At 42.4% G+C, this 26,598-nt stretch overlaps 2 protein-coding genes across 7 annotated transcripts in view; one reads left to right on the forward strand and one right to left on the reverse strand.

Annotated features, from left to right (window-relative positions):
* The window catches only part of SPIDR (scaffold protein involved in DNA repair), a 169,713-nt gene extending 147,338 nt beyond the window's left edge, over positions 1-22,375 (forward strand). For 4 of the 6 annotated variants that reach the window (XM_082236089.1, XM_082236090.1, XM_082236086.1 and 1 more), the window contains 9 exons: positions 485-572; positions 2,113-2,262; positions 2,363-2,422; positions 8,970-9,168; positions 11,299-11,451; positions 15,672-15,765; positions 17,459-17,573; positions 19,356-19,409; positions 21,317-22,375. In XM_082236089.1, coding sequence (XP_082092215.1) covers positions 485-572; positions 2,113-2,262; positions 2,363-2,422; positions 8,970-9,168; positions 11,299-11,451; positions 15,672-15,765; positions 17,459-17,573; positions 19,356-19,409; positions 21,317-21,448 — 1,045 coding nt within the window. In that variant the 3' untranslated portion in view covers positions 21,449-22,375. Of the gene's footprint in view, positions 1-484; positions 573-2,112; positions 2,263-2,362; positions 2,423-8,969; positions 9,169-11,298; positions 11,452-15,671; positions 15,766-17,458; positions 17,574-19,355; positions 19,410-21,316 lie in introns of those variants that run through there. The other 2 variants (XM_082236087.1, XR_014222982.1) reach the window with 2 other exon arrangements.
* A 1,755-nt stretch (positions 22,376-24,130) lies between these two features.
* CEBPD (CCAAT enhancer binding protein delta) lies at positions 24,131-25,920 on the reverse strand. The gene has a single exon (XM_082236091.1). The coding sequence runs from the start codon at positions 25,633-25,635 to the stop codon at positions 24,691-24,693; it is 945 nt and encodes a 314-aa protein (XP_082092217.1). The 5' UTR covers positions 25,636-25,920; the 3' UTR covers positions 24,131-24,690.
* Between the last annotated feature and the right edge of the window lie 678 nt (positions 25,921-26,598).

Raw genomic sequence — 26,598 nt, forward strand, 5'->3', positions numbered from 1 at the left:
TTGTTGTATCATACACAAGCTCATTCTGAAACTTGGGCAGTTTCAACACAGTTTGTTCATATATATGTTCCTCTTCTATATTGTTAATAGTTAGTGTCTACAAATGGAGACAATTTCTTAACCCTAGGTAGTAGATACTATTTCTTTGCCTAAGAAATAATATCCAATAATAATATTAGAAATATGTAGATAGCACTAGAATTAAATTAGCTTATTCAACTTTTTTAAAAGCAGCAGTCAATTCCCCCCTCCCCCTTGTAACAGCAAAATGGAATTCCATTAGGGAAATTAAAATCTAGAATGCAATGTTCAATATGGCAGGAATTTGGTTTTGTGGTGTTTCAAATTATTGAAATTATCTGAATATAGCATTTTAAAGCATCGTAATACAGCATTGTAAAGCTAAATTTCACCATGTTTGTGTGTTGTCTGTTTTGTTTTGTTTTGTTCTGTTCTGTTCTTTGTTTTCTTCTTTTCTTCAAAGAGTGCCGGGACTTTTTAGCCTAATAGACAGTTTATGGCCACCATTATTGCCTGTAAAAGTTCATGGTCAAAGTCAAGAGAGTGAAATGGTAAGCTGCTCTTTCAAACTCCTCCTTTCCTTTTCATTTGTTCTTTGTTTCAAGTAGTGCTTTCAAAAGGCAGTAACTTTTAATTACCCCTTTCTTTCTTTCTTTCTTTCTTTCTTTCTTTCTTTCTTTCTTTCTTTCTTGTATCACTCCTCCCCATCCCCCTTTTCATCCAAAAAGGCTTCCAAAGTAGTTTCCTTATCAGCAAAAACTCAGACAGTCCCTGCCCTCATGCTTATAATCTAAAGACATGACACAGAAGGAAAAAGGAATGAGGATGGAAGAGGAAAACAACAAACTCAAGCATCAGTTACAAAGAACCGACTGGCACTGAAATGGTTTAGGGCTAGTGAGAGCCAAATGGAGCCATTAGAGTAGATCTTCCCTCCTCTCCCTCTGCTGCAGCTGTGTTTACATTATCATAATGCCTAGCATTTGCGTAGCACATTTCAAGTGTTTGACACGTAGGCCAGTACTGCTGTTTAGCCTGTGCTACAGATGAAGGTAGAGAGCTGAAGCTGAAACAAGATTTAGAATTTGTGTCTTCCCATATTGTAGATGGTGTTCTCCAACACTTTGCTAGCTCTTCTTTGAGCCAGGGATGTCATAAGCAATCCTAGGAGCTATTTTTAATCGCTGCCTGTTTCTATATATATTTGTTCATGTCCATCATTTTTAGCAACACAAATGTGTCCGTACAGTACACATTCTTCTCCTTCTAAATTTAAATCTTTATGTTAATTTATTGTTTCTTCCTGGAAGGATCTGTGAGTCATCAGAACCCAGCGTATCAACGAGAAACGGGAAGAAATCCAGTCCCGGGCTGACATTTTGTGAGCAAGTCAGGGACAGGGATTAATAGCTAAACAGCTGTTTTCATTAATCCTAATTTATTTATGTTTTTAGTAACTCTCAGGCAATGACTCCCAAAATGAATAATGTATTACTTCTATAGCACTAAACGAGAGATAAACACATTGATCTATAATCTGTATAAATAGTGGATATTCTCCTGAAACAAAAAAGATTTGTTCTCATCATAACAAGGGGAGAGAGTCACGTTGCTTCATGTTCCCTATTATTCTCTTGCTGCTTAAGATTTAATTTGGCAGCATTCATGTTTCTCAGTGATGCGACTTCATCTGTTTATTGTCAAATTCACCCACGTGCTAAAATTCTCAAATGTCATAGAAATCATCGAAAGGCATGAAAATAATGGAATCCGTTTCATCCGTGGCTACCATGACAAAAAAAGATTTTTTGATTGTTGATTGTGCTTAGCTATGTTTTCTTGTGACATAGATTCATGGGTGTATCCACTCAGGAATGTATAAATGATATATTGTTCCAGATTATGCCAAAAGGGTCAGCCTTCTGACATTTGGAGGACAAGCTACGATTAACCATGCCTTAAGAAAAAGTTTCCCTAAATCAAATGTGCCATTCCCAATCATTTTCACTACTTTACTTCACCAAGTAAATAAGTTTAATGTAGAGCATTCACATTTTATGACTATGCCTATTTTGATTCCTTAATTTTCAGCAGATTACTGCTAACCTGCCTGCTCCTAGTTTCTGTTACATTATTGCTGCTCAACCGGACCAAACACAAATTGATATAGATGACGGCGAAGAACAAATTTCAGATTTGTATTTCCCCCCAGCCGTGCACAATCTCGAGGAAATTCTTCAGGTATTCTTGTTGTCATCACAGGTTTTACAAGTGGCATATTTATTAGCATATTAACATGTTTGAAATTATGCATTTTGCTTACATTTTAATTGCATTTCAGATGATTGGCTCACATCAGTGTTGCAGCTTTTGGGCACATGTTGTACATCGAAGACTGCAGGTAATTCTTTGAGTGGGCTGGTTAGTTGGTTTTAGAGGTCTGTGTCTTTGCAAACTAACAAAACATTTCTGTTTAAACATAGCTGGTCCAAACAATATATACAGCGGTACCTTGGGTTAAGAACTTAATTCGTTCTGGAGGTCCGTTCTTAACCTGAAACTGTTCTTAACCTGAGGTACCACTTTAGCTAATGTGGCCTCCTGCTGCCTCTGCGCTGCCAGAGCACGATTTCTGTTATCATCCTGAAGCAAAGTTCTTAACCTGAGGTACTATTCTGGGTTAGCGGAGTCTGTAACCTGAAGCATCTGTAACCCGAGGTACCACTGTATATGTAGATGGCTCCTCTCTCTCTTTTTAGTCTTTTTTGGATATCATTTCGCAACCTTGAGCAGGGGGATACTGTTTCCAGTTAGTGGAAAGGAGACAGAATTTATCCAAATTCTTTGAGAGCGCATACATTTGCACTGTTTAAAGCAAGCAACAGGTAACTGATGCCATTCGATAACAATCAGAATAACAGGTTTCTGCAGCTCCTATCAGTACCACCCAGCGTAAGAGATGCTGAGTGTTGCAGTTCAGCAACTTCTGGAGGCACCACATTGGCTGTCCCTGATTACCTATGATGTGATTCTGCCTCACGGGATTTGGCCTGACTGCCAGCTGTCTATAGAGCAGAAATGGGAAACCCATGGACATCTGGTTAACCACAGAACAGAGTACTGGAGCAGGTGGACTTTTGGCCTCTTCCATCAGGCCCTTCTTACATTCTTATACAGTGGTACCTTGGCTTGGCTCCTGAACGCCACTAACCCAGAAGTAAGTGTTCCGCTTTACGAACATTTTTCGGAAGCCAAACATCCAACACGGCTTCCGCTTGCCAATCGGAAGCCGCGCCTTGGTTTTCAAATAGTTTCAAGAGTCGAATGGACTCCTGGAATGGGTTAAGTTTGACAAGGTACCACTGTATTAACCTTTGCCCCTTCAGCTGTTAATTAGATTCCAGCCGCTTTCTGCCCTAGTCAACAAGGTCAGGGATGATGGAAGCTGTAGTCCAGTAATATCAGGAGGGCCACAGTATCGTGCTCCTGATATAAAGAAAGAAGTTTACCAAAGCATTTGCAATTCAGCTAATAGTATATATACGGGTTGTAGGGAATAAAAAATAGATGGAATGTGGGTGTACCTGCAGGGACCCTAACTTGTACTGAAAAAGATTGGGGAAGCATCGGCAAAAGGTGGATGAGTGCTACGGGTGGGAGGTTAAAGCACTTTCCCCAACAGTCCCAGCATGCATTTGAGGAGTGAATGCAGGCCAGGGGTTGTTGACCTGTGATTTGGACAGTTGAGGCTATAGCATTGCAAATGGGCCGATTACAAAAAGATTGGCAGATTGGAGAGAAATTTTACTATGGTATGAATTGGGGCATTTGCTATTGCCGTAACCAGAAACCACCCTGAGATGCATAAATCTGACATCAGATTTATATTTGGGGAACAAAACAAGCACTGTTATATAATTATAGGAGCGATGACTAAAGTTCCTACACCTAAAAATTGCATTACAAAAACTGCATACGACTGAGCCATATTTCACCTGCCCCTCCCTCTGTCTCTTAACAATCCAGGCGTGTTGTTTTTCTCTTCTTCTGCAATAGTCCTACAAGTCCTGGTGTTTCCCCCTCACTTAACATTTCTATATTAGATAGTGGGCACTTGCTGGGGGGGGGGAGGGGAGGTTTTGCAGCTGCAGTACAGAGCAACCCTGCCAATGGATGTAGTTCTTCAATGCTAGCAAAACATATTTGATGTCTCTTATTGGGTGGCTAACAACGCATAAAAATATATGTAAAATGGCCCATTAAATTAAAATCCAGTTAAACATGAACAAAATCTGAAACTTGTCATTTTGGATGTAACTCTAGAAAGTTCAGGTAAGTGATTAGAAATAGTCCACTTCCTAAAGATAGCCAAACTTAGGCTGAGTCCCTTTCTTTTAACTTAAGCGATGCATGATTAATTGTCTTAAAGCCATTATATGTTGTTGAAGGGCTAACTCCAAAGATTGAATTGGTCTTTTTTATAATAGAAAATTCTTTTTTAAAAAAATAAATCTTGTGTGTTACCCAACAAATTAATTGTTGGCAAGTCGCATGCCCCAACATTGCTTCAAGCTGGTTGTGCTCTGCTCTCACATAAATTTGTATGCCTTCTGGATACATGGGCCTCACATTTGGAGGGAGTTAACATCCAGAGACTCAAGACACCAGCAAGCTCTGTTTAAATTGGTTTCCACTTCTAATTTCAGCTCAGTGTTTACTGGATGCTTCCTTATCCCTGGGCAGATATGTTGAGAAGATACCATAGCTACTCAAGTAATTCACCCCAGATGTCTTTAATAAGTGATAATTCTAGATATAGTGTTTTATAGCCAAAATCCAGTGTTTAAATCTTCAAGAATGATATGAAAGAACCAAAAGAGTTTGATTTTGCAGCTGTGAAGATAAAAAAGGAACTTACCTCTTGTAAACATTTTGGAAACAAAATGCCATGGCTGAAACTTGTTTACTGCTTCAGTCTTTGCCAGTAAAGATTCGTCCTTCGCACAAGTCTAGTGCATCATAAAATATGAAGGTGAAGACCTTGGCTTAGTTTGGTTTTCTCTTGTTGAATAACTTTTTCAGAACACACACAGAGAAAGAGAGAGAAACCGCTGTATGAACCCTGTATGATTTTATGCATTTTATTTCTAAAATAAGTTTTGTGCTTAACAATGATAAGATTTTTATTTTATTTTTAATCACCAGTGTTGTTCAGGATAGCTCTTTGAACTAGAACTCTCCAGAACTTCACTTAATGTGAAGTGAGAAATGGAAACATGGCCATTTTTATTATTACTATTCAAAATAAGTATTATGGTACAAAAGGAAAATAAGGAAATATATTCCATCTGTGCTTCGGGGAGCTGTACTGTCGCATAACTCAATCCTGCTGCTGTTTTGTCTGTTTTGTCCTTTCTGTTCAGAACAAATTGACACAGAAACAGAAAGATGATGGTATTAAAATGATTTATTGTTATTTACTTTTTGGCTGACTGTCCCATTGGTCAGAATCTAAAAGTTAGAGTTTCAGATTTCTAATGTTTCTCCATGTGATTCTTTTTTTAAAAGCAAAAAAACCCTGAGTCTTTCAATTAACTTTTAAAATCTGTAGTTATGGAAAGTAAGTTCTGGGTATGAAATATAAAAGTTTTTTTTAAGAACAATAGCAAAACTGAATTTAATAAATTGCCATATCTTTAGCCAAATATTTTGTCATTAATATTTTCCAACCTCTCTGCTATGCAGCTATTAAACAAATCATTAGATGGGTATATGGTTTTTTTAAAAAAATAAATATTTATATAAGTGGTGACATCCGAATGAAACCGTAACTCTACAACTTCCAGAAGGGTAGAAATATCAACCAAAAGGAGGCAAAATGATATTCTTGTGTCACTTTAAAGACTAATCAACTTATTCTGGCCACCAAAGCATTTGCCACAATATTTTTTTAGCCTTTTAGAGTGCTGCAAATCTGTTTGTTGTTTCCCAGACAATACTGTTTTATTCTTTAAAAGTACAAATACTTCATTGTAACAAGATGCAAATGAGAGAGAAAAATAAAACAACATTGTATGCTTTTACCTAAGCATACTTACTTCAGTAACCTTTGCTTATTAATATATACACACACCATATTTCCCAAAGGCAGCTATAAGGTTTCTGTGAATAGTATCAGACTAGTATTGTGGAGGCCTGGATTCAAATCCCCACTCAATCATGAAGCTCATTGGGTAGCCTGTCTCTCAGCCTAACTTGTCCCATGGAGAATGGAGGAGCTGGAGAACCATGTTTTCCTTATAGGGAATATAGGGTATAAATTCAGGGAATAGTATGACTGTTTTTGCCATTAGCACTGATGGTATAGGACCGAAGAGCTCCTCAAGTGTTCATTTATATTTTGGGTTAAAATAAATAAATCAGTAACTGCATTGATATTTTCAGTCTGTAACATTATGTAAACACTTACGGTAGTATTATGTAGATGCTTACAAGACGCCATTTTGCAGAAACAGTGAAGACATTTGGGGTTATGTGACTCCTCCCAGAAGGCTTTTTGGTCTAGTGGAGGTTTCTGTGAACAGAAGTGGGGAAAGGCAAAGTTCACTGATTCCCCCTTTCTCCAGAATCTCCCTGTACAACTTCTAACACTGCTCCAAAGGGCTTCCAAGGGCAGATTAGATTTATTTTTTTTAGTGGGTGGAGTGGGGGGATTTGGGGATCTACAAAAGGAAGAGAGAATCAGTGAAAATCTTCTCCCCATGCCTTCTATTCATGGAAGCAGCTGCTAGAGATAGGAGCCATCCTTCCATGATCGGATTCAGCCCCTAGGCAGTTTAGTGATAAACATGAAAAAGTTATAAAAACTACAGACAAATTTAATCAAATTGCATTAGCTATATATTTTTCCAGTAAAATAATTAAATGTCCTAATTTTGAGCTGGAACTACTTCCAGTGTCAACCCAAAGGGTAGGCACTTTTACTACGAGTTCATTTGTTTTTGTATCCTTTACCTTTAGCTTGTTTTCCCCACTGTTCTGAGCAGGATATTTATGTTGTTTGGGTAGATGTATTTGTTTCTCCCATTATCTTTTATGAATCATCTGGTTTAAATGCATCCTTGAAAAATGTTGACATTTATCCAAGAGGAAAGATTCTAGGTTCATACCAACTGCAGTTTTTACCAAGGGAGTGGAGCATATTACGTAGCTTAATAATAATGCTTCTGGTGTTTTTCTTATTCAGAGGGGAAAAATGTAAATTTGTAGATTTCTTTAAATGAACTAGGTCAAAGTCATAATCTGACATCATGAATAAGAAGTGCTTTTTTTAGTTGATTAGTAAAGAAATGCTCAGGTAATACGTTTGAAAGCCCTAGTGCAGGCAAGGAAAACATTACAAGGAAACATTTACTTATTTCATTTAGGAGCTGCTTCCTAGGAAGCATCTTGAAGCGATTTCACACGGTGTACACCATTGTGGCACCTTCAAGAATAACAAATGCATTATTATGTAAGCTTTTATGGGCTACAGCCCACTTTATCAGAAGTTTTGCCTTGAGTTTTAGGTATGCTGGGCAGGGGGAAATTGTAGACAATGAGGTCAAAAGATAATGAAAAGCAGGAAAATACAGTTGGTGATAATTATGTTAACAGTGGTCATGCACATTGATAACATTGACATCCTGAAATTCCAAAGCCAATCAATACATGTAGCATGCTTTTTAAAAAAGAAAAACCATTTGTCCTAATTCATTCTACAAGCGACAGCATTGAACTTCTTCATGGATTGTAATTCACTGGTTTCAAGTAGCAGGCTACCCCTCTGGAAAAGGAAAATGTTTATCCTTCCATCTTAGCTGCCAGTTCAACTGCTAAGATTTATGCTACAACAGTTAAGCAGCAATCTGTGGCAAGGCAAGATTCATGCAGTTCTGTTCCATAGGCAGGGCCAGATTTAGGTTTGATGAGGCCCTAAGCTACTGAAGGTAATGGGGCCCTTTATATAGCAGGCGGGGCCCATTACTTACATCATAGGAGCCTACACAACACAAAACACTGTTGCTGTATGTAGGTTTTATTTTATTTGTTTTTATCTTATATTTTGGAAATGTACACCCAGTTGTTGTTTTTCCTTTAAATTTTTTTGAGACAGTGGGGCCCTAAGCTATAGCTTGTTTAGCTTATATGTAAATCAGGCACTGTCCATAGGACTTCAAACAACTACAGTTTATTGCAATCATGTGCTGGTTCAAGGTTGTATAATAGCTTCGGGTGTGAAAGCAAATGCTGTCCTTTTAGTACAGTGGTACCTCTGGTTACGTACAGTAGTACCTCGGGTTACATACACTTCAGGTTACATATGCTTCAGGTTACAGACTCCGCTAACCCAGAAATAGTGCTTCAGGTTAAGAACTTTGCTTCAGGATGAGAACAGAAATCGTGCGCCAGCGGCGCAGCAGCAGGAGGCCCCATTAGAAGTGGTGCTTCAGGTTAAGAACAGTTTCAGGTTAAGAACAGACCTCCGGAACGAATTAAGTACTTAACCAGAGGTACCACTGTATAGTAATGCCACATAAGGACTTCCCTGCAGTCTGAAGGCAGTAGTGGTGGTAATTGATGCTGTCCCTATGCATACAGTGATACTTTGTGTCTTAAAAATAAAATTAAAAAATTGGTTTTCATAATAGAGAATTACAGACATACTGTGAGTCTTATACTGAGTCCTTTGCTGTACTATTGTGACACAGCAAAACATAGAACCAAGATCTATATCACGTTAAGTATTATAAAATTCAGCCTTCAGAATTAAAGGTTTAAATGCTACCTGCAAAACTGTGGATTATACCCACTGAACTGATTAATAGTTTTGATCTAATCCTGGAGAGAAAAAGTAATGCTTTGTTAAATTTTAATGTATTACTTATGCTTTTTCTTTCAAATTCTAGGTAACAGGCAGCACTCCTTCAAGCCAAAGGCAAGTTTGGCTGTTTGTGACTACTTTCTCCCTGCAAAGTGGGGCTGGAACTCCAAAAACTCTGCCAGTTTATATTGCTTCATCATGTGTGATCAGTGTAGAAGTAATGGAGGCACTGAAGAACACATCCCCATGTGCAGTTTTCTTCAAAGATGCTCTATGTGGAAATGGTAAGCTCCAGCACAAGTGGAGACAGATAAATCTTAAATAAGATTCATAAGCTTCCTCGTGCCATTGCAAATTACAGCCTAATGTCTAGGGTGGCTCCTACTGCTGTCTGCAATTGACTTCCCACAAGGGTGGTATACAAATTTAATAAATAAATATGATCTGTCCACACCAGTGAGTATGGCACAATGCTGTAAATGGGGCCATTTGTAGCCATTCACTGTAATTCTTGGATGCCATTTTTATGTTGTTTATTAATTACTGCTAAAATGCTTTTCTTGCTCTCTTTTTTAACAATCCCCAAAACAATCACCCCACTGCACCAGTAATTCCTGAAAGAAAAACCATCAATGTAGCTGCATGCTGCACCTTAAACCTAGTGGGTAAAGGTAAAGGTGCCCCTGCCCGTTCGGGCCGGTCGTGACCGACTCTGGGGTTGCGCGCCCATCTCGCTTAAGAGGCCGGGGGCCAGCGCTGTCCGGAGACACTTCCGGGTCACGTGGCCAGCGTGACGAAGCTGCTCTGGCGAGCCAGCACCAGCACAGCACACGGAAACGCCGTTTACCTTCCCGCTATAAAGCAGTACCTATTTATTTACTTGCAGTTAGGAGTGCTTTCGAACTGCTAGGTGGGCAGGAGCTGGGACTGAACGACGGGAGCTCACCCCGCCGCGGGGATTCGAACCGCTGACCATATGATCGGCAAGTCCTAGGCGCTGAGGTTTTACCCACAGCGCCAAAACCTAGTGTGTAATTTGGCCCTAAAAGATGCAGCGCAAAAGGAAAAAGGGATGAGAAGGAAAGAAACAAAATAAGTGAACTTGGGCACAAGGTCACAAAACAGCAGAGTACAGTAGTTATAATGACCAGCTGGAATGGAAAGAAAACGAAACTGGTCTCACAGCAGATTCAGTGGAGTGGTCTTGATTCCTATCTCTCTCCCTCTGCCACATCCTGATGGAATGGATGCTGGCATGTGAAGGAGGGGGGGGATTCGCTCAGTGGAATTGGTATATCAGTAGAATCTGTGGAGTACTCCTGTTTCTCATTCTTGCCTCTACTTTACCCTCTTCAGGTAGCATTGTTGTACATAGCAAGTTGTTGTTGGGATACATTTATGTATATGTAATCAAGATACATTTGCCAAAGTGAGAGTTATGTCTTGCACACCACATTAGTGTAGTTATTGAGAAGGCAGTTGAAAGAAAGATGCACTGGTGTGAGATCTCCTGTCTACTTTGATAACTACTTACGTTGCTGCACACATAATGTTGGTTTCATTTTGTTATATCCCACCTTTCAGTCAAGCAGCCTAAAGTGGTATACCTGGTTCTCCCCCTCCCCATTTAATCCCCACAACAACACTGTGAAGAAGGTTAGGATGAGAGGCAGTGACTGGCCCAAGGTCATCCAGCCAACTTTGTGGCCAAGTGGGGATTTGAACCCTGATCTCCCAGGTCCTAGTCCACCCCTCTGACCACTACTGTGGTCCCTCCTGTGGTCCTCTTAATACAGTGTCCAATAATGACCACTGTCCCTTTCTTCCCACCTAGAATGGCTAACATAGTATCAATGGTTGTGCTGGAAAAAAATAGAATTGGATTGTGCTCATGCTTAGGGTAAGTTTTTTATTAGATGATTATGACCTTTGGTCATTGTGAACCTCTGTTGCATTTGAGCCACTGACCTACTTACAAAAGACTCCTTTCATGCATCCAGACCCATTGAATCATCCACGTGACACTCTGCTGAGCAAAGGTTTGGCCCTCCTGTCTCCTGCTTTTGAGAGCAAAGTGCAACATGTCTAGCCTCAGAACAGCTTGGCACCCAGAGAGAGAGAGAGAGAGAGAGAGAGAGAGAGAGAGAGAGAGAGAGAGAGAGATCGATCCCACAAGCAATCTCAAGCCACTTAGATTGTCTCCCCTTTAAATAATTGACACATAAGATAGTTTGGACTGGAAGCTGCTTTAGCAAGAGCATAGCATGTGCTTCATTTCAGAGTTTGTGAGTAAAGTGGACCAAATCAAGCTCTGTGAAAGACTGGCTGGGAATGTTGTCTTTATTGGCCCAGACAATTAACATGGTCACCTTTTTCCTTGTTACTGTAACATATCAAAATGTCTTTGTTGGCAGGTAGGATTATTTGCATTGAACGTACCGTTCTCTTGTTACAAAGGCCCCTTTTGTATAAGGCTGTTGGTGCTGACATCACTGAACTGACTGGTCCTGTCAAACTAGATGAGCTGGATTCTGCAACCCAAGTCAATTCCATTTGTACTGTAAGAGGTTAGTAAGCTTTTCCCAAAGCAAAAGTTGATCAGTCTTTCTTGCGTACTGGAAACTTTAATTTCATTGTGTTTTATCTTGCCCTTCCTCCAAAAAGCTTAGGACAGTTTGCATGGCTTCTCCCCATCTTAAATTTCCAGCAACCCCGTGATGCATGTTAGGTGGGAGTGTATGGGATAGGCTCAGGATTGCCCAGCATCACTTCATAGCTTTGTTGAGATTTTAAACTGGGTCCCCCCTCAGTCCTAGTCCAACTTTCTAGCACTGCAACTCACTAGTACTTTTTAGGTGGTGTATGGAATAATAAAACAGCAATGAAAAATGGTGTATGCTATTGGGATAAATTGAAAGATACCTCACTGTAGCCCTTATGTGGCATTATTAGCAGATATTACATTTATATAGATCTAAATTCAGGTTTATATGAACTGGGTTTATGTAAACTTTTGCAGTATTTCTTAAAATGAAGGTCAATTTATAGATGGGTACTTGTACTTTGTAGAATGTTTGCTCCATTACTATTTCTAATTTGTTTTCCCCTGTAACACTTAGCATACCAGCTACTTTGTTCATAACCCTAGCCCTTACCTGTATTCTACTAATGCATGGCAATTTATAACAGAATTTGATCTCAGGTCAGCAATAGGGATTGGACCACCCAAAGGCATCAACATTGCCCACCTTTACAGAAGTGCAGCCCCTGTGTGATATCGCAGGTTGTGAAGGTGGCAAACATTCCCTCAGTTATTTAATCTGTTTGTTCCCTACAAACGTAAGCATTTTTCCAGTTGCATCTTCTAAGGGCATGTGTGTGCCAGCTATTTTTCTTGGGCTAAGTCCTGGGAGCAGCTGGTGGAGTCCCTCATTTAGATCTCTCTTACCAATTTCTTTTGCAAAAGGTTGAGTACTTTACTAAAGAAATACATGTTTCACTTCAATGTTCCTAGTGATGTCTGGACAAACTTTACCAGGGACATTGCTCTCTTCTCCATTTGGCAATCTCCTAACAAGGAGAAAAGCTTCAGGTAGCTATGCCACATAGTAGACTTTAATCACTACTTGCAAGCAGAGTCACAGTGCAGTGGTGAATGCTCCTCTTCCCCCGTGTGTTCAAGGGGACAGGGCAGAGATGGAAGAATTTCCTTTCCCACATTCTTCCCCGTCTCTTAACAGGTATGGGAAGAGCAGAGGTAGGGGGAAATAATATATTTCTCTCCTTTGCCTTTCTGCTTTCATTTCAAACCCATCTTTCACTGCTAAATCCTTAGACAGAGCAGCGCAGTAGAGGGAGGAATAGTTATGTTTTCCCCTCCTTGCATCCCTTCACCATGAAGGAAGTTTACAGAGAGAACCGGCAGGTAGTGATGCTGTTGCTGCTCACCCTTAAGCTCTGGAACATTTTGGTCAATAGGGAATAAATAGTGGCTCCTGCTAGGCTCTTCCACCAGGTATAGGCCTAAAATGGGCTGGGAGTCACAAAAGCCTTTTCTCCTGCTACTATTTCAGATCAGGTGAGCAGGCCTGCCCCATATACAGTACAGGACAAATACAGTAAAACAATCAAGTAAATCAAGTAAAACAATATAAATATTTAACTGACCAATCGTGTCGGTTCTGCCCCCCCCAAAAATATCCTGGTGATGCCCATGAAAGGAGGCCTATAACATCAGCAGTTGTTAATCATTGAATGTCTGTTTGGGAGCTATGTCACTTTTGAGTACAATACTCTGCAGCATCACCTAGCTGGTTGGATGTAAGTAAAGCTACAGTAAATGGCTGCAGTTACAGTATAGCACTTGCTTTCAGTTGATGTTTTTCCCTCTTCTGTACAGCAAAAGCTCCCATTTCAGAATGTTTTATTACATTCACTTAATATTGATGTGTGTATGAAACAGTGGCCTCTGCCCCTCGTATTTCTGAATAATGATAATTGATTCACTTGTTTAGGTAGCTTTGCACCCTATTTCAAACTTACTGCCTGTATTACCTAATTGAAACATTGGCTTAGTCACCAGCGTGATGGAGCAGCTAGAGTGCTTGGCTTGGGTCGGAATTCAAATCCATGCTCGGGAATTCAGCTTAATTAGGGAGTGGGGTTTGGTGACCTCATTATGTCACCAGACATAATTGTGTTATCTCATAATGTCATCTCAGAGGTATTACTTATTTGACAGGATCAATGCAAGGATAAGTTTGGGAAAACCAATATATGCCAGCTTGAGTTCCCTAGAGGGAAAGTGAGATGCAAATGTGACCAGTCAGTCTGCTGCACTTAATCTATAGATGCTTCTCACTGTGGTTCAGGCTTTCCTTGAGAATTACCGTATTTTTTTTACATACAGTTGGAAATAGCTGTCAACCCTAAAATGTTTCGGAAGCTCCTAAGATTGGATATGAAGCAACAAAAAGTCTTACATGGATGCTTTCCTTTTTTTCACTTTAAATAAAGTGTTCCAGCCTTGCTACTCCAGTATACATGACTTTGCCAGTTTTGATTCTCCAACATTTTCGTTTACCATAGAATTAAGTGCCTCTTAATCAACATAACAAGGATTACTAGGTGACTGGCCTTTGACATAAACACTGTAGGCTTGGCAACTGTAATCCCTTTACTTGCAGGTGTCCCAAGATTATCCATTTGTATGTTTTGCTCACAAACAGTGCTACATCCTTAATGTTTACTGCTTGGATCAACAAATCGCCATTGTTCTAAATCTTTTTACTAGCCTTCCCATAAAATGCCCAATTTATTTGCTTTATAATACTTGGCAACAATGCTTCGCGATCCAGAATATCTCTCTGACCTTCGGTTCCCTAATGTTTCTAGTCACGTATGTCAGGGCTTTTTAGAGGTTTCAGTTTCCAATTATGTGGATATAAATAAAAAGTAAGTCCCGGTTTTAGACCATTGTAAATGTTTTAAGAAAGCTATCTTATCTGTTGATATTCCACACCCATCCCTCTGGCATTTTCCAGATATAGGATTGAAAGCATTGTGACTAAGAACATTTGCTCTCTAATGCGGAAATGTAGAATAGTGACAGAATTTTTAAAAGCTGTCAGGTGAGAACATAATAAGAGCCCTGCTGAAGCAGGCCAAAGGCCCATCTGTTTTGCATACTGTTCTCACAGTGGCCAGCCTAATGCTTATGAGAAGCCCGCAAGCAGGACACGAACACAACAGTTGTCTATCGTTACTAGTATTCAGAAACATACTGTTACAGTTGGGGTACTAGATTCTATTAGTTTATAGTAGAAATTAATGAATGCCAGGATTTAGCTAATATTTGGAGCATTGAAGGGAAGATTCCAGCCCAATGGAAAACACAGGCTAAACTTCCTTTCCAATCCTCCTCTGGGATCGAGATGTTAACATGACAAAAGGTGGTGATGGCCCATGTTGGAGAGAGGAATCCTTGGGCCTGGGCGGACAGAGGTTGCCAAGTGTGTGTGTGAGGTGACAGGAAAAGAGTGTATTTAGCAGGGTGTTCTGGGAACAAGAAGGAAGAACAAAAACAGAACCATTCTGTCAGGCTAGCTGGGAGCAATGCGTTGGACTCCAGTGCTGCACTGTTGTGGGGAACAAGCCCCTCTTGAGATGACCGTGCTGTAAGAGCAGGACTCCCTCCATCCAAACTCAAGTGTAAAATGTGTGAATAAATCATATTTCTTAAAGCTATGACAGTCTCCGCCTCATCTTGATTCTAAGAGGAACACAGACCCTGGGTGAGCTCCTGGAAATTCCCTGGATTCCCTCTCCCACTCAACAGGGATAGGAGTGGCACACAACCTCTGTAACAATTTTGTCTCTGATACTGGAAGTAGTACACAGCCATAATGAATCGTAGCCAATGGAAGCTTTATTCTCCATAATTTTGCCTACTCCCCTTTTAAAGCTGCCCAGGTTGGTGGCCATTGCTACATCTTCTGGTAGTGCATCCCCAAGCAGTATTGTGTATGAAAACATGTGACTTGCCTTTGATGGGGCTTTTAAATAAATGGCATTAGAAAAATGGTTTCTAGATGTTGTGAAGCTAATCTAAAGATATTTTCAAAAATGAAACAGGTTGTCATATACCTGAAATCCCCCCTGCCCCCGCTTTATGAAAAAAATGCTTAATTTTGGCAGAGAAAAAGGAGCCATCCTATAACAAGCCAAGAGCTTCGGTCACCTCTGATGGCTATTAAGCCTTTAGGAACATTTCCTTTCTTTTTTCCAGGCACTGTTGCTGGTGTTAATGAAAGAACTGCTTTCTCATGGCCTGTGTGTAACAGATGTGGCAATGGGAAAGTAGAGCAGCGTCCACAAGACAGGTAAGAACAAGCTTGTGCCAACTGACATACAGATAAGGGCAGTCCTATTGTGCACTGTATATTTGGGAGTTTCAGCCTTTTGACAGAGTGCATTGCCAAAGGCTGTAAGGAAATTTAGAAGTAAAGGGATAGGAGAAAAGTTCCCTTAATGTAGTGTTGGGCAATTTGTGGCCTTACCAAATTTTGATCAAGATGTTACAAAGGTGTTTCTATTTAATTTCATCTAGTGGATTAAAAGTTGTGGTGCAGAGATATATCTCATATTTTAATGTTACACCCCTCAGGTTTTTTAAATATAATTACCCAGCCAATTGTTTCTCAAAGAAGCATCAGAATACTTGGATGTGAGTCTTCCCCATATAGGCAGTGTGCCCAGATATAGAGGACTTCCCACTATGCTTTTTTTCCTCCTTCCCAATGCACATGCAAGCAGCAAGACTGGACGTTACAGAGAGTGGGAGCTATGTGTATGTCTCCTATAATTTCTGTCCATCTCCTTTCCTCCGCTTGATCAAATAACACAAGCTCTGGACCTCAGGAAGAGAGGAATGGATGGGGAATGTGAAGGGGACAAAGCATGGCTCTATTAAACCCTCTGCATATGGACACTGACTGGGCCCACTTGGAGCTGGGTCAGTTTATAAAACTGAATAGCATGAAGAAAGTAAAAAGGAAATATTTTATCTCCTAAGACATTTTGTTCTCTTCGCCATCCAATAAAATTGATTGGCAGTATATTTGGGAGAGACAAAAAGTACTATTTCGTGCATGCAGCACATAACATTTGCAATCCAGTGCCACAGGATGCCATTTTATAGGGTTAGACAGAACCAGAGGGAATGGATCTGTCAATTGTTGCTGTAACTAAGAACAAAACCTGTATCTCTATGAATATTGCTGGGAACAAACAACACAGGATGGATTTCTCATAATCTCCTTGTTCACAATGCATTCCATCAGGCTGTAGCATAAGGAGGCATGGAAGATATGGCTCCTCCATCAGCTCTGCTGAGAGACCAGATCCACTGAGCTTCTCCTTTTGGAGTTGTTTCTATTTCAGCTGGATATAACGTTACCTGAAGAATTGGTGCCTGCGTTGTTTGCCTCTTTCTTCTTCATCCTCCCCTCTCCCCCCCTTTCCCCCCCTCACGTGTCTTTTAGATTGTAAGCCTGTGGGCAGGGAACAGCTTGTTTTTAGTAATCTTATGTAAGCCACTCTGGGAGCTTTTTTGGCAAAAGAGCACGTTAAAAAAAAGATATAAAAACAAATAACCCCTGAACAAAATTTCCTAAGGACATTACTGCTGGAATATTGGAATAAAATAGCAGGGTAGGATTGAGGGGTACTTAACTCTGTTTCTTCTCTTACATGTATGTGCCTTCCTAATTAGTTTTTCCTTAAACTGGGTTAATTTTGGTCTTTGAGCCTTGCTGGGGGGGGAGCATAGGGAGGATAATTGGTGAGGATGGAAAGGTTAAGCTCCCCTCTTACCCCTGTTCTCCTTTTCAGATTCCTTCTTCTCTGGCATTAGCATGAAGAGAACATGTTGGAAAGATAGCTTTTAGTTCTCCCAGCTAATGATCAAAATTCACATCAAGAAGAATGATTTTGGTCACCTTCAAACTGTCAAAGGAATAAAGAAAAATGAGGTGCTGGATGCATGTATAACATGGACCTTTCCCTGTATTTCAGAGGCTTGCTCTACTGCAACCAATGTTGTGATGCCATAACTTCACCAGTTCTCAAGATGCACCTGGAAGTCTTTCTGCACTGCCAGTCCAGACCACTAAGCATAGTAAAAGTAAAGGTATGAGAAGAACAAAGTACAGGTTATAAGATTTATGTCCTTTAAAAAATACAGCTTAATATATAAGCTGTTTAACAAAAAACTAATAACAATATGACATTCAGTAAAATTTGACATATCAAACTGTAATGTGTATGGGTTGCTCGTGCGTAAGTTGCCGCCTCTCCAGGCTTTGTTGCCTTGCTAAACCTTTCAGTCTGGGCAGCCCTTCACTTCGTGGCTGCCTCAGTCGCTAGCAGAATCCGTCAGTGGGCGTTTCTTAAATCTTTTCCAACATAAAAGTTGTTTGACACCCAGTCTCCTCCTACTCTCTCTGCGCGGAAGTCTTCTGCGCAGGGTGGGCGTGGGTAGCGGAGGACCTGTGCTCTCCCCGCTGGTGTCCAGTGAAGAATCCTGGAGCCCTCTCGCCAATTCCCCCATCAGCCCCTCTATATCCCTGGTGTTGCGCTGATTTGCTTCCCCATCTGCGGAGCTGCCTCTCTCCCTGCTGGGCCCTTCTCCAGCATCATTTGAGAGCCTTCCCTCCGCCTCTAGCTCTGATGTCAGTTCCCTGACACAAACCAAGTTGGTAATGGGCACTCAAAGAAGCCACTGAGGTCACCTTGATCTGTCTTCACAGTGATGGATCTAGGAGCACTCCCAAATTACTGTATGTACCTGCTCTTTCAGAGGGAGTGCAGCCCAGTTCCTGGGTACCACCTTACCACCTATCCACAGGGTCTCTGTCTTGACAGGACTGAGTTGCAGTTGATGAGGTGTCATCTGACCCATGACTGCATCCAGGCACTGGCCGGGGACACACACAGACTACCAATTCATATCTTACAGAGAAATAGGATTGTATTGAGACTTGTGTGCCAATTTCTGGAATGAACAACCTTACCTGAAGAAATATATTCTTTAATTGCAATGCTCAGAACCCTTTTTTATGGGACATTTATAATGTAGATGAACTTGGTTGATCTGTAAAGAGTTATGGGTGGATTGCCATGTGGAGTGATCAGCCTTGGAATTTGGACTACAGGCCTTCAGAAACAAATGGAACACATGCTCCTTTGTTAGTTCCTATTTCTAGAGAAAGAAATACTTCCAAGTATATATGGACCAAGGACTAGTATTATTTCTATCGCAAGGTTTGGTAACCTTCAACCCTCCACATGTTGTTTATCTCCAACTCCTGGCCAGCATGGGCCAATGGTCAGGGTTAATGGAAGTTGTGTGTTCCAACATCTGGAGCCTCACACATTAGCCACCCTTGCCCAATGGGAGAAGGGACAAGGATTTAAAGCTCTGCTCCAATGTTATTATTCATTTGTATCATGATGACTCAGGGCAGGCTACAATGTGTCTTTATCTTTCACTCTGACTTCACAAGGTTGTTTATGAGGCTAAGATGAGATAGAGCTGCTTCCCCAAGGCCACCTATTGAATTTCAAGATTTAACAATGTTTTGAGTCTGTCAGCTATGTCCTGTTGAATTATAAATCCACGGTGCAACTCTTTTCTAAAATAATATTTCTGCAATAATTTCTAAGGTCTTAAATGTGGGGAAATTTCTTTGAGGGGTTTTACTGGGATCATCATCATGTTACGTATAATACAACTTGTTGGAAACTTAGACCTTAAGGGACATAAGCTGATTTCTGTTTGGCTTTATCATAATCGAGAGGACAGATCATTATAGGCATACAATTTTAACTTTTACTAAATACTGTTGTTGTTTTATGTGGCCAAATAAAATTTTAACATAATTCTTTTCTTTATCTCCATGTGTTATATTAGCTGCTGCAAAATACAATTTCTTCACTCCTGGAGTCCTCCCCCTCTGAGAATGGGGTATGTATACTTAAAAACACATTGATTAAAGAAATTGAAATGTCATCATTTAGCTGTAAAAGGGTGACATTTAAAAGTGGGCTGTGTCACATGAAGGTTCAGTGAACATGGGCAATTGACAGAATTACAAGCCTGGTAGATGAAGGGAACGCAGTGGATGTAGCCTACCTTGATTTCAGCAAGGCATTTGACAAGGTGCCCCATGATATTCTTGTAAAGAAGCTGGTAAAATGCGGTCTTGACTATGCTACCACTCAGTGGATTTGTAACTGGCTGACTGACCGAACCCAAAGGGTGCTCATCAATGGTTCCTCTTCATCCTGGAGAAGAGTGACTAGTGGGGTGCCACAGGGTTCTGTCTTGGGGCCGGTCTTATTCAACATCTTTATCAATGACTTGGATGATGGACTCAAGGGCATCCTGATCAAATTTGCAGATGACACCAAACTGGGAGGGGTGGCTAACACCCCAGTGGACAGGATCACACTTCAAAACGACCTTGACAGATTAGAGAACTGGGCCAAAACAAACAAGATGAATTTTAACAGGGAGAAATGTAAAGTATTGCACTTGGGCAAAAAAAAATGAGAGGCACAAATACAAGATGGGTGACACCTGGCTTGAGAGCAGTACATGTGAAAAGGATCTAGGGGTCTTGGTTGACCACAAACTTGATATGAGCCAACAGTGTGACGCGGCAGCTAAAAAAGCCAATGCAATTCTGGACTGCATCAATAGGAGTATAGCATCTAGATCAAGGGAAGTAACAGTGCCACTGTATTCTGCTCTGGTCAGACCTCACCTGGAGTACTGTGCCCAGTTCTGGGCACCACAGTTCAAGAAGGACACTGACAAACTGGAACATGTCCAGAGGAGGGCAACCAAAATGGTCAAAGGCCTGGAAACGATGCCTTATGAGGAACGGCTAAGGGAGCTGGGCATGTTTAGCCTGGAGAAGAGGAGGTTAAGGGGTGATATGATAGCCATGTTCAAATATATAAAAGGATGTCACATAGAGGAGGGAGAAAGGTTGTTTTCTGCTGCTCCAGAGAAGCGGACACGGAGCAATGGATCCAAACTACAAGAAAGAAGATTCCACCTAAACATTAGGAAGAATTTCCTGACAGTAAGAGCTGTTCGACAGTGGAATTTGCTGCCAAGGAGTGTGGTGGAGTCTCCTACTTTGGAGGTCTTTAAGCAGAGGCTTGACAACCATATGTCAGGAGTGCTCTGATGGTGTTTCCTGCTTGGCAGGGGGTTGGACTCGATGGCCCTTGTGGTCTCTTCCAACTCTATGATTCTATGATAATGGTTTAAATTTATTGAAGCATCAATAAAAACAACTGTCTCTGTAGAAAACACAAATATTAATTGATTCACCTTTTGGTCTAAAGATCCTTTCTATTGGATGCTTGGAATGTTCCCTAGAGGCAGTTTGGTTTTCACAGAAATTGAACACAGAACAATTCTGTACATGTCTACTCAGAATTAAGTCCCATTGCATTCAGTGGGACTTACTCCCAGGGTAGTGTATATATGATTAGCAAGCCTGATTAAGCAATTTTTGTGATACTGTATTTATCACATTTTAATTCACATTTGTTTATCAAAGTGATTGTTTTTCAAACCCATTAGGAATGTAATAACAACAACAACAACATTATTTACCTGCCCTTCACACTTGACCAAGGCTAGTTACAACAATTAAAACATGATCATAAAAGCAGTTGAAAACTACTTGCAGTTGCAGAAATGATGTCTATGCATGCTACTTTTCTTTTTGAGCAAGAAAAAACAAGAAATTTTACTTTGGATATCACCTTGCACTGGGTATATTTCAGCTGTTTGGTGACTGGGACAAAATGTACAAGATTGTTTGTTTTAATGAATGTGCTTTATCATTACAGAGTTATGAAGTGAAGAGTGTGCTGGGAAAAGAGGTGGGGTTTTTATATTGTTATGTTCAGTCTGTAACCAGCCACCCAACTAGCTGTGTTGGATTGGAAGAAATTGTTCTCCCAGATGCAGGAAGAAACTAAAGGAAATACCGTCTGCTACTCTGTCTATGAACTTTGTAATATAGTTATTTATGGACTATTCTTGTATATAATGTGTAATGCAGACATGATAAATACTGCATTTTAAAAAGAGATTACTCTGAAAAGAAACTGCTATTTTTTTGAACGTGGACATTGGGCATGTGCCAGGCAATATTAAGCATGTTCAGCTTCCATTGATTTCCATGAGAAGAAGGTAAATGGATGTGCTTCCACATCTGCCATTGAAACCAGTGGAACTTGCAAATGCTTAATTGTGATGGGACTTTTTCTACTGTGTATGTTTTTCTGGTAATCCATAAGTAATTTTTGGAGCACTGAAGCGAAATGTATTTTTCTAACAATTGTCTCGATCTATCTGTAAGGTATTTTTTGTAATGGGTTTCACAAGCTATCCTCCCCACCTCCCCCAGTAGATGTAAAAATCAATTATGCATGTTTGAAGAGGTATTTTAAAATAATTTCTTATCTATACATTTTAACATAAACTGTGGCTATTACTCCAGTAACATATGTTCTAATGAAGCTTTCCTGAATGGTATGCATTGAAATAGTGTGTCTAATATTACATGGAGTAATGCTAATTTATATTTGTTACAAAAAATGATTAAATATTACAAAGAGTTAAATAAGTCTTTTTTTCCTGCTGAGGTGATGAAGGGTGTCAGGGGCATGTGTGCAGCATTAACCATCATCTAAATATAAATACTGAATTGTTGTATCTTTAAAACAAATTCACATAAATGGGCTATATAGTTCATAAAAACTAAAGAACAGTGGCTTCAGAATAGTTTCTAACCATATCAGATATATTGTGATTTTAAACATATTGTCATTTTATCTACTTATTTCTTTAAGGAATCATAATAATTTTTTGCACTAAACAAAATAAAATAAGTTTGCTTTAAACTGTTTTTAATTGGACTTGAAATGTTTTAACCCAACCTGGGTAAAGGGCAGGTGCTAGTGATAATAATATATGTTAATAATAGCACAATCCTGCAAATGTCAGGTAAAATCCTGGGAACAGCTGGACTTTCTTGTGATAGTTGTGATACAAAGTCTTGTATGTGTATGAACTGCTTTTGCAGAGAACAGGGAACTCCCTGCTTACAATCGTATACTCAGGTGTTGAATTTCTGTATTGGAGGTGGAGAGAGATAAGATATAATATATTGGGATCTTGAATCCTAAGCATGCATACTTCAGGTTTGTTTGTTTTTTAATTATCAAATTCCAAATTTTTCAGAACAGTGCCTAGAGACTTCAAGTTTGTGCCTACCTATTTGTAATTCTAAAACAAGTAATAGTTCTGCCTTATTTGGGGCTTTTAGCCAAGAAGCAGTATGAAATCTAGGTCGTGCATATTTTCTGTGGGCAACAAAATGAAAGTGGCTCACGTTTTTATTGTTTTTAGCAGTGGAAAGGGAGGTTTCCTTGATGGACAGAAAGGTTGGATGTAAATGTTTTAAATGCTACCCTCTTGTGATGAAGCTACAGCTATGCACATTGCTGTGCACTTGGAAGTCATCACTATGACTTCCCAACACACAAACACGGAACGAAATACATGCGTGTGGTCATTGTGTATGACTATTTGGATGCAGATTGAACAGCAGTTCCTAAAAGTGTTTTCTGTGCCGGAATGCTGTCAACATTTGAAGTAACCCAGTAGCATGGCCCTGTAGCAACAACACTTAAGGCCAAACCCCCCTTTCCTCCCCTCCCCTCCCCCAAATGATTTGTGTTAAGAGGTAATTAAAGTTCAAGATTTTGAAACCAAGCCAAGGTTATGTTTAGAGCTGGAAAAGTCCTACTAACACTACTCATATTTGTGTTCTTGTTTACAGGTTCAGTCTTTCTGTGGCTTCACTTGCCTTCACAAGCATCATTACAATCACTGCTTAAAATTACTTCTGCTAGCTATTCAATCTCCTAACCAAACCACCTTCTGTTTGCACTGAGATTTTACCACTTTGCAATGCTGCCCTCTGATGTAAAGATGGCAGTTTTCAGGAAGCATGGGGTACATGTATCTGTTTGAAAACTGACATGTGGATCCAATGCTAGTCCTGGTAGACCAAACTGAAATTAATGTAAAGATGTGTAATCTGAGTAAAACTTAATTGGCTACAACCCTTTATGTATTCCCCCCAAATATATGTGTGTGTGCAGTTGCACTGAGTGTGTGCTTAAAGGTCAGCTTCTCTCTTACAGGTTAGGGCAGGATTTCCCAAACTTAGGTCTCCAGCTGTTTTTGGACTACAGCTCCCATCATCCCTAGCTAGCAGTCAGTGGTCAGGGATGATGGAAACTGTAGTCCAAAAACAGCTGTAGACCCAAGTTTAGGAAACCCTGGGTTAGGATCATACAGTTGGTTCTTATGCAGGGTTAACCTCCCACCCTGATGCAGAAATCTGCAGCCAGTGTGTTTTTGCAATTAAGAGTAGAGTACAATATGGATACCTTCCCTTTAACTCCCGTTTTATTAGCATCTGTCCACCATAAAACTGGCATTTAAATGTCATTTAACACAGCGTTAATCATGGTGCCTTTTTACATGCTTAAAGTCAAGAAACCGCACACTTAACTCTTGCATGGAGCACTATTTCTTGCTGCATCCCTCAGCAGCTGCCCCCACCATAATAAATACAAAGTCAAAAGTAAAATTCAAAAGTTTTTTTTATTTTTAGAAATGCTGTAAAAATTTATATAAAAGTTTTGAGCATGCTCAGTCTATTTCCCCCCTCTTGCTGTTTACCATAAAAAGTATTTGCAAATCATGTGCTTCTTACAAAGTACCGTAGCTGCATCCGTATAAGTAAGATGTAGAAAAACGAAAACTATCATTACAAAAATAATTTAGGAAGATAAAAGGAGACATTTAGCTTTTTCTTTCACCTATTTTTTTGGGCAAGTTTTGTGGTTAAAAGAGCCAAGCTTAGCCCATATTCGAAGAAAGAAACGTGAAAGGCAACACATTTTCACGAGGCGTTTCTTTCCGGCCTTGTAGCTTAGGCTGCTTCTCCCTCGGCAGGGAAGAAGTCCGGAGAGGGGAAAGGGCGCCCTTTGGCCCAGTCCGTGGCGCCGCCGCAGGCCTCTCCTCCCCGCAGCCCCCCGCCCTCCCTCCCTCCCGCGCAGCCCCCGCTGCAGTCCTGTGCGGCTCGCTCTGAGGTATTCTGGAAGAAGTTCAAAGTCTGTGGGGCGGCTCCCTCTGCAGCCGGTTACCGGCAGTCCGTGGCCGCCTGCAGGAAAGGGTTGCCGGGCAGCTGCTTGAAGAAGTGCCTGAGGCTGGTGAGGTCCCTGGTGAGCTGCTCGCACTTCTTGTGCAGCCGCTCGTTCTCGGCCGACAGCTCCACCACCTTCTGCTGCATCTCCTGGTTGCGGCGCTTGGCCTTGTCGCGGCTCTTGCGCACGGCGATGTTGTTGCGCTCCCGCCGCTGCCGGTACTCCGGGCTGAACCTGTCCACGCACTTCTTGGCGGCGCGCTCTTTGCCCGACGACGACGACCCGGACGAGCGGCTGCTGTAGCTGGACGGCGAGGCGCTGCCCGGAGGCTCCGGGGAGGTGGGCGGCGTGGGCTGCCCGCTCAGGTTGACGATGGTCTGGGCGCAGGTGGCGATCTGAGAGGGCAGCAGCGAGCCCGAGCCCGACGCCTCGTCGCCCCAGTCGGGCTCCTGCTTGACGGCGCCGCGGAGCGGGCCCGGCGGGACGCTGGCGTGCAGCAGGCTGGCCAAGGAGCCGCCCGCGGGCGCGTGCTGAGCCGGAGGAGGAGGAGGAGGCGGCAGGTAGTCCCCGTAGGCGGCGCCGCCGCTGCTTCCTCCGCGCTCGCTGCCCTTGTGGTTGCTGTTGAAGAGGTCGGCGAACAGCTCGTCGTTGCACAGCTCCAGGTTGGGCACGGCCGCCATCGAGTCGATGTAGGAGCTGAAGTCGATGGCGCTCTCGTCTTCGTACATGGCCGGCGCGGCGGCGCTCAGCTCGGCCAGGTCGCGGCTGCCGCCGGGCGCTGCTGACGAGACCTCCTCGGCGCTGGCGCTCATGCCGCCCGCTTTGCACGAAGGACTCAGCGCGCCGCCCGCCTTGGCGTCGTAGAAATTGGCGGGCTCCAGGGAGGACCAGCTCCTGTAGCACGACAGCGAGTCCAGGCAGTCCAGGGTGGCGGCGCTCATGGAGGGCCCGGGGGCCGCCAGGTGAGTGAGCAGCGGGCGGAGAGCCGAGTTCGAGCCCTTCTTCTCCCCGCTCGCAGGTGGAGGCGGCGCGCGCGTGTGTGTGTGTGAGCGGCGGCGGCGCACCTGGCCGGGCGTGGACTTTGCCTCAGAGTCAGGCACCTTGCTTTCGGCCTCCCCCGCCCGCCCGCCCGTCGGCTCCTCTTTGGGACGCTGCTTCACGCCGGACTTCGCCTCCTGTCCGGAGCTGCACGTGTGCGTGTGGGGCAGGGTGAACCTGGCAGCGAGGTGCCGCCTCGGCCCTTTATAGAGGAACCTCGGGCCCCACCTCCTGGCCCTTGTGACTGCGGGAGGGTGTTGCTGGAGAAGCCCCGCGGGGCGGGAAGGGAGGGCGGGGAGAGCCCTGCGCGCTCTCGGGCCTCGCTGCCAAGGGGGCGGCGGGAGCGGCAGCAGCCGCAGCCGTCAGGGATTGGTCTGGGCGGGATGTGCTCTCCTTCTCCCCCCCCCCCACCCGCCTTGCCACCTTTGATCCGGAGGGCAGCGACCGGGGACTGCCGTTTCCTCCTCCCGCCCACTCTCCCCCCCCACTGCCGTACATCGAGGGCGCCCCCTGGAGGGAGGAAAGGCCCGAACCCACTCGAGTTGGTGTCCTGCCGCGTCTGGGGAGCCGCGAGCAGCGACAGTGTCGTCTCTCCGGCCCAGGGGCTTTGAAGCGGATTCCCTCCCCAGGTCAAATTCCTCAAGCCCTCCGCGCAGGAAGAAGTGGGGCGACACGCCGTCCTGCCAGGTGTAACTAGGGCAGTTGGAGCAGGGACACCTGGGGCGCACGAAGCTTAAACCCCCGCACCCCAAGTTGCACGGGGCAGCACTTTCCGCTGGGAGCCGTGGTGGGATTTCCAATAATGTGCAGCGGGGGGGGGGGGAGGGTTGGGATGGCGCAGGAGCCTTCCTGGCTTATTTCCTGGG

Source organism: Podarcis vaucheri (assembly GCF_965113315.1).
Source record: "Podarcis vaucheri genome assembly, chromosome: 8".
Classification (NCBI taxonomy): Eukaryota; Metazoa; Chordata; class Lepidosauria; order Squamata; family Lacertidae; genus Podarcis; species Podarcis vaucheri.